The sequence below is a fragment of the Dama dama genome, chromosome 18 (assembly GCF_033118175.1).
Source record: "Dama dama isolate Ldn47 chromosome 18, ASM3311817v1, whole genome shotgun sequence".
In the NCBI taxonomy this organism is placed as follows: domain Eukaryota; kingdom Metazoa; phylum Chordata; class Mammalia; order Artiodactyla; family Cervidae; genus Dama; species Dama dama.
This window is the reverse complement of record NC_083698.1, coordinates 60,860,992-60,879,366: the sequence shown is the minus strand read 5'-3', so window position 1 is coordinate 60,879,366 and position 18,375 is coordinate 60,860,992. Positions and strand designations below refer to the sequence as shown.

The following is an 18,375-nucleotide window of genomic DNA, read 5'->3' as shown; positions in this document are numbered from 1 at the left end:
AGGGTTGATGTCCTTTAGGATGGACTGTTTTGATCTCCTTGCAGTCCAAGGGACTCTCAAGAGTCTTCTCCAGCACCACGATTCTAGGGCTTCCTAAATAGCATCAGCTGCTCACTTATAGACCATTTAGCACAGCGTTCCTTAAACTTGGCTGCCCCTTGGAGGGGCAAAACAAAACAACACAAAAGCCCTGGGAAACAAAACAGAACAATACTATGCCTGGCATCACCCTAGTTCAGTTGTTCTCAAATGCTGGTGCATATCACAGAAGAGAATCACCTGACAGGTAAAAGATTACAGAACCAAAGGTGCTGCATGGGAAAAGTCCTGGCCCTTTATGTTTTCACCAAGTTCTCCAGGACATCCTGATAGCACCCAAGACTGAGATGGACCACTGCACTAGATAAGCTAAATCTGAATCTTAAAGGGGCACCCAGGTTTTTTTTTTTCAGGTCATCTTGATTTTTTCTTTTATTCTGTCAATGTGGTGAATTAATTTTTATTGTGGTAAAATGTACATATTTACCATTTAAACACTTTTTTAAGCTTACAGTTCTGTGCCATTGAATATATTCACAATGTGGTATAACCATCACCATTGTCTATACCCAGAACTTTTCCATCATCCCAAACTCTCCATTACCCTCTCTCCCTCCAGCCCATGGGAACCATCATTCTACTTTCTGTCTCCATGAGTTTGCCCATTCCAAGTGTCTCATATAATTGAAAACATATTGTCTTTCTGTGTCGGAGCATAATGTTTTCAAGGTTCACTCCCTGTCGATTGTAAGCGGTAACCAAGATTGCGAAACCACTGAGATGGTTCCGCAGCCACTCACCCCTGTTAGTGTGTGCTGCTTCCTGCAGAGAGCTGCCCTCGGCTCTGGTCTCTGAGCACCTTCCTATGGCAGTTTGCAGTACCTGGTTCCTGTGGAAAAGATCCTGCATCCTGTTACTGCTCACATCAGCAACTCCCCATCACTAGTGAATATCAGGCGCCTGTGTTCTGCTGTAGATGCACAAGCTTCTCTAATTACACCTTGGTGACTTTGGGCAGGTGTCTAAACCTGTGCCTCAGTTTCCTCATCTGTAGGTTGGGAATATATGATTATAATGAGAATTAAATAAACTAATACATCTAAAGCACTTATAAGAGTGCCTGGTAGTTAACAAGCACCTCCCCATTAAGTGTGTGTTAGAGAGAAAGCAGACAAAAAAACAGAAAATACATGGTAGGGGTGTTGGGAGTTGGAAGATCTGTGGGGTGAGGAGGGGCTGTTGATGTTCAAGTATCTCTACTAAATTCTGTTGATAGCTGTGTTATTTTCTTGAACAAGTTATATATGAGTTGGTTTGCTTGTCTGCAAAATGCTAATGAAAATATTATACATTCTTGATTCTAAGTATTACTGTTTACAGATCTTTTACATTTAAATTCTGAAATGATTTGGGAAGTGTGGTTAACAACTGATGCCTCCCTGGAAGCTGTCATTAAATTCATGCAGGAACTGCTGTTCCTGAATTTGTGATAATATTTACCCAACAAGGTTGCTGCAGAGATTTAATGAGAGAATGTCTGTGAAAAATGCTTTGTAAAGTGTAAAATGGGCTTCCCAGGTGGCGCTAGTGGTAAAGGTCCTGCCTGCCATTGCAGGAGATGTAAGAGATGTGGGTTCAATCCCTGGGTCGGAAGATCCCCTGGAGGAGAGCATGGCTACCCACTCCAGTACTCTTGCCTGGAGTATCCCATGGACAGAGCAGCCTGGCAGACTATGGTTCATTGGGTCACAAAGAGTCAGACACGACTGAAGTGACTTAGCGTACACACACACACACACACACACACACACACACACACACTGTAAAACATTATTCAGATGTGAGATAATGTTCTCAAAAGTGGAAGTGCAATAACTTTGTGTAGAACAGGACGTGTCAGAAAGCACTTTGTGAACTGTTAAGTGTAGTATATCTTAAGGGGTGTATATGGGCCAGTTTTAGCTAGGTGCTTTCCCCCATGATGCTGATGCTGGGAAAGACCCTGATGCTGGGAAAGATTGAAGGCTGGAGGAGAAGGGGATGACAGAGGATGAGATGGTTGGATAGCATCGCCAACTCAATGGACATGAGCGTGAGCAAGGTCCAGGAGTTGGTGATGGACAGGGAAGCCTGGCATGCTGCAGTCCATGGGGTCGCAAAGAGTCGAACACAACTCAGCGACTGAATGGAACTTTCCCCCATGAAGTTACTGTTGGTTTTGTTTCTCTCGAGCAGTGGTAGGGCACTAACGTGATTTCCATTCTCTAACTGATTTTCTTAGCTCACCTCTTCTAGCAGAAGCCGGGCAAGTGTTAATTCGGCTGAGCTTTAGTTTTCTCATCTCTGATGAACTTAGCTGTAAGTCTTTCAGGCTTAACCATTGCATGGGGCAGTAGTGCAGTGTCTTGACTTTTAGTCCACACTGTGCTCCTGACTGTGGACCCTGGACAAATCTGTGCCTCAGTTTCCCCGTCTATAAAACTGAGTTAGTTTACATGCTAACAGCGCTTCCAGCTCTGTTCTTCCAGCATCCCTAGGATTACATAGCCGGATCCCTGTGTTTCTCACTGAGGTCTGTGAGGAATACCTGGTGACACCGGGGAGCCAGGTGTCCTGCTACTATTCTAACTGCTTGTGTCTGTCCTCTAGGGAACATCCCTGGCTCGGCCGTGCTGGTGTTTGACATCCACGTGATTGACTTTCACAACCCATCAGACTCCATCAGCATCACCTCCCACTACAAGCCCCCCGACTGCTCAGTGCTGAGTAAGAAAGGGGATTACCTCAAGTATCACTACAATGCCTCACTTCTGGACGGGACCCTGCTGGATTCCACGTAAGGGCAGCAGGATCGGTGGGGTGTGGGCCTGGCGGATAACAGTCGGTATTCCCGTGGCCCCCCTTTCCTTTTCCCCAGATACTCACTGAGGGCTTTTATTTCCATGCCTTTTGCACTGTGTATCTTTAGTGTACATCACTACTCTGGTGCACTGTTCTAAGAGGTCCATCTGAACGATCTCATCTTGTCCCCTTGAAACTGTCTGAAAAGATCTCGTAACTACTGTCTTTAAAAATTAACCCACAGATAAAATCCAAACTCCAGAGTCTCTCTGGAGGCACCTGAGGCTCTCTTGTCAGCTCCGTTCTGCCTCGCCAGTCTCGTCTTCTGCTGAGGTCCATCTTCCGCCTCCCAGGGGTGCCATGTGCTATGGTGCAGGATGTGCACTGCTTTCACCCTTCCTTCTGGCCAACTTCTGCCCTGGTCTAAGCGCCTTCCCTTTTCGCAAGGTCTTTGCCTAGTTCCTAGGAAGAATCAACCGTTCTCACTTCTGTAGTCTCATAATGTTTTATGTATTACCTGCCTTTTAGTTGGGGGCTTCCCAGGTGGCTCAGCGGTAAAGAATTTGCCTGCCAATGCAGGAGACACAGGAGATGCCAGTTTGATCCCTGGGTCATGAAGATCCCCTGGAGGAGGAAATGGCAACCCACTTCAGTATTCTTGCCTGGGAAATCCCATGGACAGAGGAGCCTGGTGGGTTACAGTTCATGGAGTCACTAAGAGTCGGACACAACTTAGAGGTTGAGCACGCACACACACCTTACAGTTGTTTTTGTTTCTATCATTGTTGCTGGTCTGAACACCTTAGATACTCAACATGTTTATTCATCTTTTTACTCCTCACACTTAGCCCAGAACATAATGCAAAGGAAGTATTTTATAAATGTTAATTGAGATGAATCTAAAACCATATTACTAGGAATCAGCAGTGTATACTAGTATCATGCAGGTAAAAGGAGCTTTGCTCCTTATGTATCTGAATCTTTAGATTATCTATGAAAGTGAAAGTCGCTCAGTCATGTCCAGCTCTGCGACCCCATGGACTGTAGCCTGCCAGACTCCTCTGTCCATGGAATTCTCCAGGCCAGAATACTGGAGTGGGTAGCGGTTCCCTTCTCCAGGGGATCTTCCCAACCCAGGGATCGAACCCAGGTATCCTGCATTACAGGGGGATTCTTTACCATCTGAGCCAAGGTAACATGCTATTCTCTTTGGGAAGGAAACATTTTCAGCCTTTCTTTGTGTCTCCATATAAGTACATCCATTTTTGTACTGAGCCTGGCTTAGAATCCTAAGTTTAGTCTTGAGGAGAAAGAACAGCTTCATATAAATATGTGCTACTGCATTTACTTCTATATGGAGAGGGTCTTATCTCCTTCTCACCATCCCTTTGTCTTCTAGCCTCAGGTGACAGAGTGTGGCCAGCTGTGGAGAGCTTGAGGGACATACTCCTCAGAGCATTCTCTTTGGTGCTGTGAGAACTGTTTAATGTATTTCATCAGATCTAAAATGTGTTGGTTGTTAGAAGCATCATTTTATGTATCTCAAGAAACTAAGAACGCTGTCAAAAAATAACAACATGATGTCTGTTGTAAGATGTATCCCAAATCAAGAGATACTAAAATGTGAAAAAATATGCATTATAGAATCAATGAAATATGCTCCAGCTCCTGGGACCCAGATTTACAGCAGAATCTAGCTTACAACAAACCTCACTGCACTAATGATTAGAAACTTGTGCGGACAGTGGGGAAGAAGCATGGCTTTCCTTTGTTCTGGGTTCAGTGAGCGTGTGCATGGGAAAGCAAGGTTAGGACGGTCTGTAAGGCCGATGGCCAGCTGTCACTGCTGGGGCTGACGCTCCTATTCTCGTTGGTGCTCCTACAGCTTTGGAAAGGGGAAGTGGGGGTGGGAAATGAACAAAGGAATTTCTTCTTTGGTGGATCAGGATATGCGTCTCTCGTGGGGTGGGGGAATCCGTCTTCCTGCTTCTGAGGCGTGTTCGGCGGATGCACAATATTCTTACAGAGCATGCAGGAGCCACGTGACGCTCCTTCCTCTTCCCAGAGACTCCATTCTGAACCACCTGAGTCATTTGTGTCACGTGTACCTTGGCACGAAAGAGCAGTGTCTGGGCGTCCCTGCGGGTTCTCTTCTGGGCGGAAGTTTCAGAGTAACAGGGTCGTGGCGAGTGCGGCAGGAGAAGGCTTACCTGTGTGGGGAGGAGCTGCTTCTGGTCCCACCCCAAGCCCGTGAGGGCTCTGTTAGCAGCTTGGCAGGTGCTGCTGCTGTTGCTCATTGATCGGGCCTGGGAGAGTCTGTAATGGACGGGAGAGAGGGGGTCGTGGGTGGAGAGCCAGAGAGGGCTGCCCGTAGGCAGGAAGCAATGGGAAGCGGGGAATACACAGAAGGAATGATGAGAATGTCCGAGACAAAAACTGGCAAATCAAAAATAAAAGGATGACTTGAGGGAAAAGAATGAGCTGGTTTTCAGAGATGACACGTAAAAACAAGTTGCTTGCTTAGAGGGTTCTCTTCATGTGTGTTGAAACTGGCCTCAGAAAAGAATAAACACTTGTTATTTGATAGCTCAATGAGTTCTTGCGTATTCTGTAAGATTTTGAAACCCCATAGTCCCATGGGAAGTTGCCCAGGGTCCCTGGAGAGAGGCAGTGTGAGGGCGCCTCTGTGCTGCTGACAAAGGCGGGGTTGTGTTGGGGTAGGGCAGAGGACCAGCCCTCCCTCGGGCCTGGGGCCGAGGCATCCAGTGCACTGGAACTGGCTTTGTTTCCCTTTCACCCCAGGTAGGACAGATGCAAACGCTGTTTTGCATCTGCGCCCGCAGGAGGCTAGGAAGCCTGAGAACCTGAGGTGAGGCAAAGGGGCGGTACCTTCCTTGTCACCAGCTGGTGATGGATATCAAGGGGGCCAAGATAGCCAGGAGGCGTTTCTTCTTTGGATTTGAAGAATATTCCCATTGCTTTTAGGAAGTGATAGGAATGCATCAATTTGAAAGTAGATTTACTTTCAGTACTGATTGAGGTGACTTTTATTTGAATTCCCTTGGGATTTTGGACATCAAGGCTCATTAAAACCATGGCCCAAGTTAACTGTTATTCTGGAGTCAGAGTGTTATAGGCACAAGCATGTCACACTCTCAGGGCTGTCCATTTATTGAGCTCTTGATGCTTGCTCTCCTCTGTGCCAAGCATATTATATGCTATTTAGAATGTCCTGTGCGATAGCTGTTATTATCTCTGTTTTATAAGTGAGGAAACTGTAAAATTATATTTCTGTCAAATTAAGTGGCAGAACCAGGATTCAGACTCAGGTCTTGCTGAATGCAAATCTGGGTCTTAACTACATTACATATTTTAAAAATTTTCATGAAAATTTCTGACTGAAATTTCAGAACACTGACTAAAACTTAGTGACTTAGCAGGCATTTACGCACATCCCACTTGTTTTGCCAAATGTTCCTGTAAGGTCTTTTATAGCAAGAGGATTCATTGCAGTATGCCTCAAACTCTCAAACAGTTCCTCAGTCGTCCCTTGATTTTCACCTTGAAACCTTTGACGATTACAGGCTGGTTGTTTTGCAGACTGTCCCTCAGTGTGGGTTTGTGCCCTTTTGATTCCACAGGGGTTCTGTATCTTTGGCAGAAAGATCACAGAACTGACATGTTCTCAGGAGGACATGCTCAAGTACCAGTGGGTTGATGGCCTAACCAGAGATTCTTCTGTTTCATTTTCAGGTGGAATTTAGGCAAAACGTATAACATCGTTTTAGGATCTGGACAGGTCGTGTTGGGAATGGATATGGGTCTCAGAGAGATGTGTGTTGGAGAGAAGCGGACTGTGATCATTCCGCCCCACCTGGGCTACGGCGAGGCTGGTGTGGGTGAGTCTGTAACAGTAGTAAAAGGCATCTGGGACATGGTCATTGTTTGTATTTTGTGCTTTTTAAGGTTCTAACACAATATGCTTCTTCCATTTAAAACCCCAACCCAGAAAATCTGTGGTTTTTATTCAAATCTTTAGCATTTTTGTTTCAAAACCCCATGAATTTGGTGTGAGTGCCATGTTAATGGGATTAAGCAGGGGTTTCTATGGAAAAAAAGAACAAACAAACAAACAAACAAAAAAACCCCTTGACTTTTCAAACCCACGTGTGGGAAATGTCACCGAAAGGACTTCCCAGGTGAGCTAGGTGCTTCCTTTGGAAACTGTTTCCTGGGACAGTGAAATGCTGAACCTGTAAGCTATCTAAGGAGATTTCCTTGTGGAAAAGATTGGTGTCAAGTTCTGGAAATACTGGTGGTATGTTGCCCTCACAGCTATTATGGTTTGATTCATGATTTTGGCCAAAATGAACCCTCCTCATGGGGTTTGGCGGGAACCCCTTCTTTTTCAGTTCTTGTACTTCTGCTGTCTGGAGAAGGAGCAGATGGGAAGTGCTAATTTACAGAAGTGATAGGCACTTTGATGTTTTCAAAATTTTTAAATAATTGGAGAAGATATACTCTATGCTATTTTCCCCAATCTGAGAAAAAACACTTAAAAAAATGTATCCTGTAAGACCATACTCCCATGACATATAATTACAATATACAATTTAAAATAATGCACATTACATTTATTTATAGTCACATACTTATAAGTTATTTTGGGCCCATACTATATATTCTGTTCTAGAATTTGTGTTTACAAATCATATCATGGCTCATGATTTTAAGGCATAATGTATTATTCTTAAAGTTCTGTGGTTAAATTTATTCAAAAGTTCTACCATTGTAGTCTCTGCTAGTTGCTTTTAAACTTTTTTTTCACCAAGACACACAGTAATAATTACATTTTATCTCCCAATTAGTGTTATGCATAAGCATACAATTTATACCTAGTATATATATACATATGGGCTTCCCTGGTGGCTCAGTGATAAAGAACCCCCAGCCAGTGCAGCAGCCGAGGGTTTGATTGCTGCTCCGGGAAGATCCTCTGGAGAAAGGAATGGCAACACACTCCAGTATTCTTGCCTGGAGAACCCCATGGATAGAAGAGTCTGGTGGGCTACATACAGTCCATGGGGTCACAGAGAGTTGGACATGACTTAGTGACTGAACAACAATAGTATGTATGGATTTAGTTTTATATTTATATAATTAATACTAAGTTTCATAAAGCAGTATCTATCCTTTCTATGTATAATGTACTCTGATTTTATTCTATCCCTTAATTTAAAAAACGTTGGTCACCATTCTTTAAATTGATTTGAGACTCACTGCCTACAGTTTGGAAAAACCACTTGCTGAGGCTGAACTTTTTTGCTATCACAAGAGATGCCTCCGTCACAAGAGATGCCTCCATCCATGAGGCTGCTGAAGCCTGGGTGTTGGGGTGGGGGGCAGAGGGGCGTGCTCGCTGCCTTGTTGTTAATGCCACCTCCACCCCTGTCCTGTGGCAGATGGAGAAGTGCCCGGCAGTGCGGTGCTGGTGTTTGACATCGAGCTGCTGGAGCTTGTGGCTGGCCTGCCAGAGGGGTACATGTTCGTATGGAACGGCGAGGTGTCAGCCAACCTCTTTGAAGAGATCGACAAGGATGGTGATGGAGAAGTCCTCCTGGAAGAGGTAACTGACCTTGTTGAATAGAAGTGGGGCCCAAGGAGCTCAGGGAAAGTCCCTGGGCTGGGGCACCCATCCTGAATGTGAACCCACTCAGGGTGAGGATACCGCTGCTTGCTCCTTGTGATCTGTAAACTGCACGCTCGTGTGTCAGGTGCTTGCACACACACACACTGAGTCCTCTAAGTCGAAGCTCACAGTTCCTCTTTGAAGAAACTGAGGCCCTGAGAAGTTCAGGGCTTGATTCCACGGCTCACAGATCTGGACTCAGTTCTTCGTTCCTGGGTGCTCACTGCGGCCTGCATAGTGCTAAGTGTTTTTCACATATATTATCTTGCTTGGCGCTCATGACAGCCATGTAATCACCCCTATTTTTCAGAAGAAAACAGCTGTGCACAGAGAAGGTAAATGGCTTGCCCAAGTTTGCACAGCCATCCGGTGGTTTGTAGATGTCTTGATCATCTAGATCCTATCTTGTTTCTCCTGTATGAGACCCCTCTTTGTGGAGCTGGGCAAGAGAGTCTTTGTCTTGTTGCCGCTCTGGGGAGTTTTAGGCCTCTGCCTGTTCCCATCTCCTAGTTCAAGGACATGGCTCCAGCCTTCTCCCCTTCTCTCTTCTATCATCCACATTTCCCCAACTTCTGGACCATTCCCATTAGCTGAACAACATGCTGCTGTTTTCCCTTATTGATGCATCTTTCCATTTCTTTTATTTTTTTTTTGCTTTCTTTACAGCAGAAGCCTCAAGACTTGTCTGTCTTTCCTGCCTCCAGTTCCTTTCCTCCTAATCTCTTTTACACCCAGTCCTGTTGGGTTTTTATCCTACATACCACTGAACTTGGTTTCTTGCTCAGGCGCTGAACCCAATGGTCAGTTCTCAAGCCTACTTTAGCACAGCTGTTTCCTTTTTGAGATGCCTTCTTTTCCTGGCTTCTGCCTCACAGTTTCTCCAGGTTCCTTCTGCCTCACTGGTTGCTACTTCTCCCAGGGCTTTTCAGAGGTGGAGGACCCCAGGCTAAGTCCTGAACTTTGCTCTCCTATCCCTTGAGGTCATCCCTTGGTGACCTCCTTCCATCCTAAGGCTTTATCGTCTTCATCCTGATGGCTTCCAGATTGGCAGCTCCGGGCCTGTCTTCTGTCCTCTTCACACCAAGGTATCAGTTGCCCACTTGACATCGTCATTCACTGAACCCCCAATATCCCCCCAAACTTGCTTCACCTTTCCCATTTCATTCGATGACAGCACTTCCCTTCCAGTTGCTCAGGTGAGAGCACCCAGTCATCTCTCCTCTCTTCCTCTCACAGGCTAGATTAAATCCATCAGGAAATTATTCTAGCTCTTTCTTGAAAATATGCCCAGAACCTGACCACTTCTCACCACCTCCGCTCCATAGCACCTCAGTCCATTGTCCATCACCTCCCGCTTGGACCTCTGCAGAGGTCTTCCTGCTCACACCTTTGCCCCTTACAGCGGCCAGAGTGGTCCTTCTAAAACGTGAGTTGGAGCAGGGCTCGCTTCATCTCAGAACTCTGCAGAAGCCTCCTGTCAGGCAGCATTCCACAGGCCCCAGAGCCTTGTAGTTGTCCAGCCTGGAGACGGCAGAAAGAGCCTGGAGATGGTGACAGAGACATCAACAACTTACTGAACAGGAATCTTCCATGTCTGCAGCAAAGGTCCTGGAGTGACCCCCCCACGGTGTACGGCAGATAGGACATAGCAGGAACCTTTACTACCTGGGGGAGGAGGAGGCTACCATTAACAGGGGAATTAATGTCCTATTGGCTCATGCAGTTACCAAGGAAACCAGCAGCTAGGACAGGAGCCTCACAGGCCCTCAGGTTAAGACCATCATGAGGGCAGATATTTCCCTTTAATAAACTAGCAGGTGGAGCTGTTCTGGCATAAAGAGGACAGCAATCACTAGCGGGGGCAGGGTTTCTTGTGAGTAGGGTGTAGGTGAAGCAAGGGCTGGCCGAGCAGGAAGAGAACAGCTGTGTTGGTTGGCCTGACCATACATCCCTTTATTTTCAAAGTCTTTGCGGTGGCCCACAAGGGCCCCACAAGGCCCTCTACCGCCTGCTCGCTGCCCCCGCCCCTCCATCGACTCTCCCTCTGCTGTGCTGTAAACACACTGGGCGTGTGCCGACCCAACCCGGGGCCTTTGCACCAGCTGTTCTCTGCTCAGCAGACATTCCCCCTAGGTAACTGTCGGGCTTGTTCCCTCACTTCCTTTAAGCCTCCATACATGCTTCTCTTTAGCACTGTGCTTTTACCCTAACCACCAAACTGATACTTAAACCAGCTCCCCTGGCTGGACTCTTGATCTTCCGGACTTGGCTCCACTCTTTTGTTTCTCTGGAGCGTTTTACTTTCTAACTTAATATGTAGTTTACTTACCTTTTAAATGTTCCTTTTTTAGTGTTTGCATTGTATTCTAAATGTTCCTTTTTAATAGTGCATCTTTTCCACTAGTGTATGCTAGAATTACAAGAGCAGGATGTTTTGTTTGTTTATTGATGTATCTTTAGGCTCTCAGCATACAGCAGACAGTAAGTTTTTATTGTATGAATGAATGCATGTTCAGAGGCAAGGATGGTTAGGGGATCAGCTGTAGGTGGAAAACTAAGTGTTGATTTAGGGAAACAGCGATAGTTCCAGTGACTGCTAGGTACTGGCTGCCTGGAACCTAAACACTCCTATAGTCATTTTGTCAGAGGTTTTTATCCTGCATCCAGAGGTTAAAAGCCATCCCTGGTGACTCAGAGATAAAGAATCTGCTTGCACTGCAGGTGATGCAGGAGATACAGGTTCTACCTCTGGGTCAGGAAGATTCCCTGGAGGAGGGCATGGCAACCCACTCCAGTATTCTTGCCTAGAGAATCCCATGGACAGAGGAGCCTGGTGGGCTACGGTCCATGGGGTCGCAGAGTTGGACACAACAGAAGCGACTGAGCATGCACGCTAGAGGGAAAAAGTCTAGATCATATAGCTCAGAAGATTTTGTCTGTTTTGCTGGCTCAGACTCAAATCCCAACCCCATTGTCCCAGGACCGCCCTGTTCAGGCTCCAGCTTGGTGTCTTCGGCTACCCTGTCTCATGGTCTGTACTGCCCCCTTCTCTCTAGTTCTCAGAGTACATTCATGCCCAGGTGGCATCTGGAAAAGGGAAACTCGCTCCTGGATTTGATGCTGAGATGATCGTGAAGAATATGTTCACCAACCAGGACCGAAATGGAGATGGGAAGGTCACGGCTGAGGAATTTAAACTCAAAGACCAGGAGACGAAACACGATGAACTCTAAACCTGACACGAGCCACTTGTGTGATACCAAGCCCCCTGTTGTGGCAGAATGTGCACTGAGGGTGCAAGGATCTCTCAGAAAGGAAATGGTCAGCAGGTAGTAGATGGGTCACATAGCACCTGGGACATAACATCAGGGTGGGCTGATATACATGGTGAGAATTTTAGGCTGATGCCAGTGATACTAAATAAAATCAGTGTGGGGGCCTTAGCATGGGTGGTGTAGAATATTGAAAAGGTTGCATTGTCAGCTATTGTTTTGTGAGTCTTCTGGGTAGGTGGTTTTGTTGTTAAAGGAAAATAGCATCATATAGAAGTTGTAATCATCTTGGAGGGAACAGAAGAAAATGTGTCTGGGATCGCTACATAAAGAGGGTTAAAAATGTTTTTAACTTGCTGGTATTTTCAAAGTGTTCTCCGGGTGGCTAGAAAACAGAGGGCAGGCCCCAGCAGTATTCCCAGACAGCCCCAGGAAACTTCTTAGCAGTGTGTACAAGATGTGGTAATGCCCAGTCTCCACCATGCCTACACACACACACACACACACACACACCCCCACACACACCTGGTAATGCGCACACACACACACACACACACCTGGTAATGCCCAATCTCCATCATGCCTACACACACACACACACACACACACCTGGTAATGCCCAATCTCCATCATGCCTACACACACACACACCTGGTAATGCCGTCTCCATCATGCCTACACATATACACACACTTTTCTGGTTAATCATATCCCACCTTGTTGTGGTCCTTCTATTGGCCAGGTAACTTGGAGGTTAAAAAGAAAATCAGTGGACCAAACATAAGGCATGTTGTGCCATGAGTAGAGAATTTGATTCTTCATTTGTCATGTAAGATTGTCTGCTTTACTCTTTCTTATTCCCATCACTCTAACCCATAGCACCCTCTCTTCCCGCCCTGAGTCCTTTGATCAGATAGATACAAGTAGGGCTGATGGCTCAGCCACACTCGAGTTATCTCACTGTAGCCACGACAGAAATGTCATCCCAACACGTGAGCATAAACAAAGTGATGTATTTCTGTCACCCCTGTGTCCCAGAGAGGGAAGTGCCCTAAGGCCTGGGGGCCTCTCTCTGCATAGGACACTGTGCCTGCTGACCTGTCCTCATGTTATGCAGTGACCACCTTGCTGCCTGTCCTCTGTCCCCTCGTGGTGGTGGCACTCACCCTGAAGTAACTAATGATTTTCCTTTTGAAGTGACTTTGTGTGCCTAATTTAAACTATTTTGTACTGATGTAGCCCTGAAATAGTTCCTGAAAATGCTGTGCACTCATTCAGTGGAACAAATGTTGGAAAACGAATTTTTCATATATAAAATATTGAATTATCAGGTTTTGTGTTTTATTTGAAGGCTCATTTACCCCATGAGAATACGCCATGCCCCCAGAATCCCCTTGGTTAAAAACTCAGCAAGACTGAGTTGAAAGAAGTGGAAGATCACTGTACAGTAGAAAGGGGGTGTGTCTGTCAGGGTCTAGGCTGGAAACATACACTGAAGTGGGACTTCTGAAGAAAAGTGAATGAAAGGACTGTCTACACGAGTGTGGTGGGGTTGGAGCGGGGCGGTGCAGTAAGGATGCCGAGGTACCCATGACCACCGTTGGGCGTCAACAGTAGGAAGCTGTTCTGACACTGGGACTGAAGGGCCAGGGGGAGCCTGGGTGGGGCTGCCTGGTAGGAGTGGGTGGAGGGACACAGCCACCCCCAGAACTGTGGCTGGCAGCAAGCAGAGTGGTGAGAGAGGAAACACTCTTCCTTTCTGTCCTGCTCCCATCAGCTGAAGCCAATCTGAAGCCAGACTGTGAGGAGCTCAGGGGCTGGTGTTCTCAGAGATCAGTGTGTTGGGGTGCAGGGGAAGGTGTAGAATGGGTTAAGGGTTGGGGTTGGAGTGGAAAAATAACTGGCTTATTTAGAGAGAAAAAATACATGTTTTTTAAAGAGCAAATGTTCTGCTTTACTCTTTTTAAAAAAGTATTTGGCTGCATCAGGTCTTAGTGGCAGCCTATGGCCTCTCTAGTTACGGCACACGATTCAGTTGCTCTGTGGCATGTGGGATCTTAGTTCCCCGGCTAGGGATCAAACCTGTGTCCCCTGCATTGTGCAGTAGACTTGCAACTACTGGACCACCAGGGAAGTCCCGGCTTACTCTTTGCAGAAGCAACTTCAGAGATTCTGTATGCTTCTGGGAGGGGAAGGGGGTGCCCATGGCCTTCCCGGCTGCCGCTGCCATTGTCACTAATGTTCCTTAACCCTGTTCTGTGGAGCACACAGCCACGCAGCTTTTTCATTTAACAGAATTCCTTGAGTGCACTAGATAGGTTAATGATCTGTTGAACTGAATTGCCCTTTGGAATGCATTTGGTTTGTGACATCTTTATACTCACATATGTTCACGGAGATGAGTATCTTGTGCTGCTTCTCCACCCTAGATCTCTAGCTGGTCCTGTTTGAATTTCTTCACTGGCTGTTTTCTACAGTGGCAGGTTGGCTGAATAAAAAAATAAGTTTCTCTGGGGAAGTTAAGGACTGTGAGCCTCAGAGCTTCAAGAATGGAAGGAAACTTTAGCTGGTATCTGTTTTTGTATTTAAGCCGCCTGCCTGACTGCTGACCTGAAACACTGGTCTTTTCTGGCCTTTAGATTCAGACTGAAATGCTGGCTCTTCTTGGGTCTTTGTCTTATTGGCTTTTGCTTTTTAGCTTTATTGAGGTGTAATTTAAAAAACTGTTTAAGACATTTCAAGGGTGTGTCATGATTTGACATAAATATACATTGTGAAAGGATTCCCATCAACTTAATTAACAGGTACATCACATTTTTTTTAGAGAACATTTAACTTCTACTGTTAGCAAATTTCAACTATATGATAGTGCTATCAACTGTAGTCACCATGATATACATTGGATTCACAGACCTTATTTATCTTACAGATGAAAGTTTGTATCCTTTTATTTCCCCCACCCGCTAGGCCCTGGTAATCACCTTTTTTCCCCTCTGACTTCAACTTTTTAATTTTTTTGTATCTACATATATAAATGATACCATGCAGTATTTAGCTTTCTTAATCTAGCTTATTGAGTGCCTCCTGGCACTTCCATTCTTTCCATTGCTAAGGGAACATATGTCATTTTGTCAGGGAAGCTGGCCTGACTGCAAAATTATATGTAAGTACTTTAATACCAGGTTTCTAGGAACAGAGTGGCTTTCTTTGAAGCCTTCTTCCCTTGGATCTCTTGGAGATCTGAAGTCTTTTTAGAAAATAAGACTACTACTTGCAATTATTTACTCCTATTTGTGGATATTATTAGAATAGTGTTTGATACTGTGTGATCACCCTTAGTGTTGGAATTTCAGTAGTTTAGGGGAGTTCCTTGCAGCTTACAGTGGCCCTACTTAAATATCATTTAAATGCAGACAAGATTTATACTACTCAAATTTTCCTCTCTGAGCTCTAGTCCCCTTATGGTATCCTCTGTACATTTCACAGGCATCCCAGACTCAGTGGGCCCAAAACAGAGTGTATGCTCCCACGCCCTTCCCAGCACCTTCCATCCAAGCCTGTGCTCCTTCCTCATTCTCTTGGACCCATTTGCTCAAACCAGACACTGGGGAGCACCCTGTTCCCTCACCCTACACATTTAATCCCACAGCAAGTCTTGACATTTCTAAACTGGCAGTGGCTAGAAGAGCCTGTAGAGACTGTTCTCATGGCTTTTATTTTAAAGGGAGGTGACTGACTGAGCAGTGACAAGAAAGCAGGTCAGAACTTTAGTATTCTTTACACTTAGACCACACAGTGTGCTTGTTTGTGGACGCATATTATAAACTCCTTTGGAAAATAGCCAATATGGCAAGCTCTAATAGCAAACACAGGAGTAAAAAGCTATCATTTGATAAGGGAGTCCCAATTTTTTCTATGTGGAAAAGTCCTCCAGGTAATTGACACCCCACCCTGCCTCCATGCCACGGGCTTCCCAGGTGGCGCTAGTGGTAAAGAACCTGCCTGCCAATGCAGGAGACGTAAGAGACTGGGATTAGATCCCTGGGCGGGGAAGATCCCCTGGAGGAGGGCATGGTAACCCACTCCAGTCTTCTTGCCTGGAGAATCTCATGGACAAAGGAGCCTGGTGGGCTACGGTCCATGGAGTCACAGAGCAGGACACGACTGAAGCGACTTAGCATGCACACACATGCCATGCTATCTGCTTTAAAGCAAGAAGCTTGGTTTTGAGTTCCATTCTGGAAATACCTAAGTGGGGACAGTCTACTTTCTGCCACTGTGTGCTTTGTTTAGTATAAAAAAGAGAGAAGCAGTGATGGAGAATACAGATGGGATGCAGGAGAAAGGTTTGCATCACAAGACCTTGCCTCTCTACCACATATGACTGGACTAGACATTACTGCCCATACTGGATATCAGAACTAGCTGGACATGCTTTGTCTGTATCATGGCTCAGATGCTAAGAACACCAACTAGTTGCTCACAGACTGCAGTTCAAGGGCTAGAGTCAGGATCAAACTTATCACAATGGCAAGACTTAGCCTTGTGTAAACCAATTATAGGGCCGCCAAAATTTGGAATGGGAAGTCAGGCTGCAGAGAGGCATACTGGCTCCTAATGCTGAAGTACTCTATTTTAGTCACCATGAGACCCAGCAACATTTTGTCTTCTGCCTGTGGCTGTTTCTGAAACGCTCAGATGTAAAATAAAGTACCTCTTTTACTAATATTTTCACAGGAGGAAAACAATTTTCCCAGGCCCCACTATTTTCTGAAGGGCAAATTAAATTTTCTCTGGAAAAATCTTTTTTATTCCTATAGTGTATAAATCTGAAAATAACCTAAGTAGGCACTATGACAAAGACATTGGGATTCATACATCACACATACATGCAAGAAAATCATGGCAGGCTTTGCGAATGAATAATAATAGTCTTGCCAGAATTACAAAGGCTTTTCATTTCATGTTTATCATCAGTGCTTTGATACAGAACATTCTGTAATGATTAGTGACATGTCGATACCAATGGATATTTTTCAAACATTAACTGCCAATATTTTTTGGTAAATACTGATTTTCACCAAACAAAAGAACTAAATGTAAGTTTTAGGAGATGATTAATACCATCAGCGTAATACACACAAATTATAAAAATGATAATACTTAAAATCATGCACATTATTTCATCATTTCATAAAACTTTTAAATCTTCTATAAACTTTCCCAATGTAAAAAGATTCCTCGAAAATGTCATAATAACATTAAGCTACAAAAGTCACTCTCGAAATGTAGGGGGTTATTTTTCCAATTTTAGCTCTAAGAATTTTTAAAAATTTGTTAAAAAATATATAGTGAGGAGTGTGTTGAGAGAGGTGGAGAAATAGGAACTTCCAGTTGATGGATTCAACAAATCTGAAAATACTTGAGTAATACAGAGGAAAAACTTCAAGAGCAAGAATATATTATAAATTAAAAAAAGTCTTTTAGCCAGATGAACAGATGAGCAGCTCTTTCATCAATTGCACCCATAGGTGAGAGGTCTTCTTGAAGAATGGTTGTTTATAGAATCTTCTGTAAGATAGAATTGGCTACATCCAGTGACTCATCTTTTACTAGAACAATATCATAAGAGTCCATGTACTTTTCTAAAAGCTCATCCACCTAATCAATAATAAAAAAAAAATCACAAAAATTAATATTGCAGGGAGGAGAAGTAAATAATCTCAGTATAAATCTCACTATTACATCAAATCTTTTGGGTAAAATGTAGTAACTTGTTTTCGTAAAAGCTTTGCTATGAAGAAATACTTAAAAATTTTTTTTAAATTCATTGACATACAAAGTTTCCATACAGTGGTTTTTCTTCCAAAATGATTTCTCTCTAGCCCAATGGTTCTCAACTAGGGAGAGAGTGCCCAAGGAATATTTGGCAATATCTAGAGACATTTTTGATTCTTCTGATTAGGGAATGATACCAGCTTCCAGTGGGGAAAGGCCAGAGATGCCTCACTGAGAGGGTATACTCTCCCTCCCCACCAAAACCTACAGCATGCACACGTGCATGTCAAGTCCTTTAATCATCATCAAAGTGAAGGGATAAAGAGCAACTGACATGTTTTTAAAATAACTACTTTCTCAGGTACCTGTGGTAACAATTTTCTACAAGTTTCATTCTAATTTTTTTTTTCTTAAAATTAAATGACAGATCTGTATACTTACTCTATCATTTAGATACCCAATTTTCAGGATGTGTTCCACATTGGCTACTCCATCTGCCATTTTTAAGTCCCCTTGGGAATCTCCCAGGAGAATTATGTTGCTATTGTTTTTTAGTTGATTGAAATATTCTGTATTCTTCAAGGAACCATCATGTTTGTTAAACACATGAATTAGTTCTCCTTTAAATCCTTTGAGCAGCCCCTGTTTAAAATATAAATCCTTTGAAAGAATAGGTTCTACAAGTTCTACTTTTTGTATTTTCACATTCATGATAGGTAAGAAGGGCTCTGAGAAGTTAATGACTTTCTAGGGACC

General features: G+C 44.5%; 2 protein-coding genes across 5 annotated transcripts in view; one reads left to right on the top strand and one right to left on the bottom strand.

The window, feature by feature from the left end:
• The window catches only part of FKBP9 (FKBP prolyl isomerase 9), a 42,377-nt gene extending 29,206 nt beyond the window's left edge, over positions 1-13,171 (top strand). The window contains exons 7-10 of the mRNA XM_061165412.1: positions 2,689-2,875; positions 6,634-6,779; positions 8,343-8,506; positions 11,626-13,171. Of these exons, the coding sequence (XP_061021395.1) occupies positions 2,689-2,875; positions 6,634-6,779; positions 8,343-8,506; positions 11,626-11,802 (674 nt within the window). The 3' untranslated portion in view covers positions 11,803-13,171. The remainder of the gene's footprint in view (positions 1-2,688; positions 2,876-6,633; positions 6,780-8,342; positions 8,507-11,625) is intronic.
• A 3,620-nt stretch (positions 13,172-16,791) lies between these two features.
• NT5C3A (5'-nucleotidase, cytosolic IIIA) overlaps positions 16,792-18,375 on the bottom strand; it is a 38,785-nt gene continuing 37,201 nt past the window's right edge. For 3 of the 4 annotated variants that reach the window (XM_061165402.1, XM_061165404.1, XM_061165403.1), the window contains 2 exons: positions 18,061-18,261; positions 16,792-17,502 (listed from right to left, as the gene is read on the bottom strand). In XM_061165402.1, the coding sequence (XP_061021385.1) occupies positions 17,401-17,502; positions 18,061-18,261 (303 nt within the window). In that variant the 3' untranslated portion in view covers positions 16,792-17,400. The remainder of the gene's footprint in view (positions 17,503-18,060; positions 18,262-18,375) is intronic. The other variant, XM_061165405.1, reaches the window with a different exon arrangement.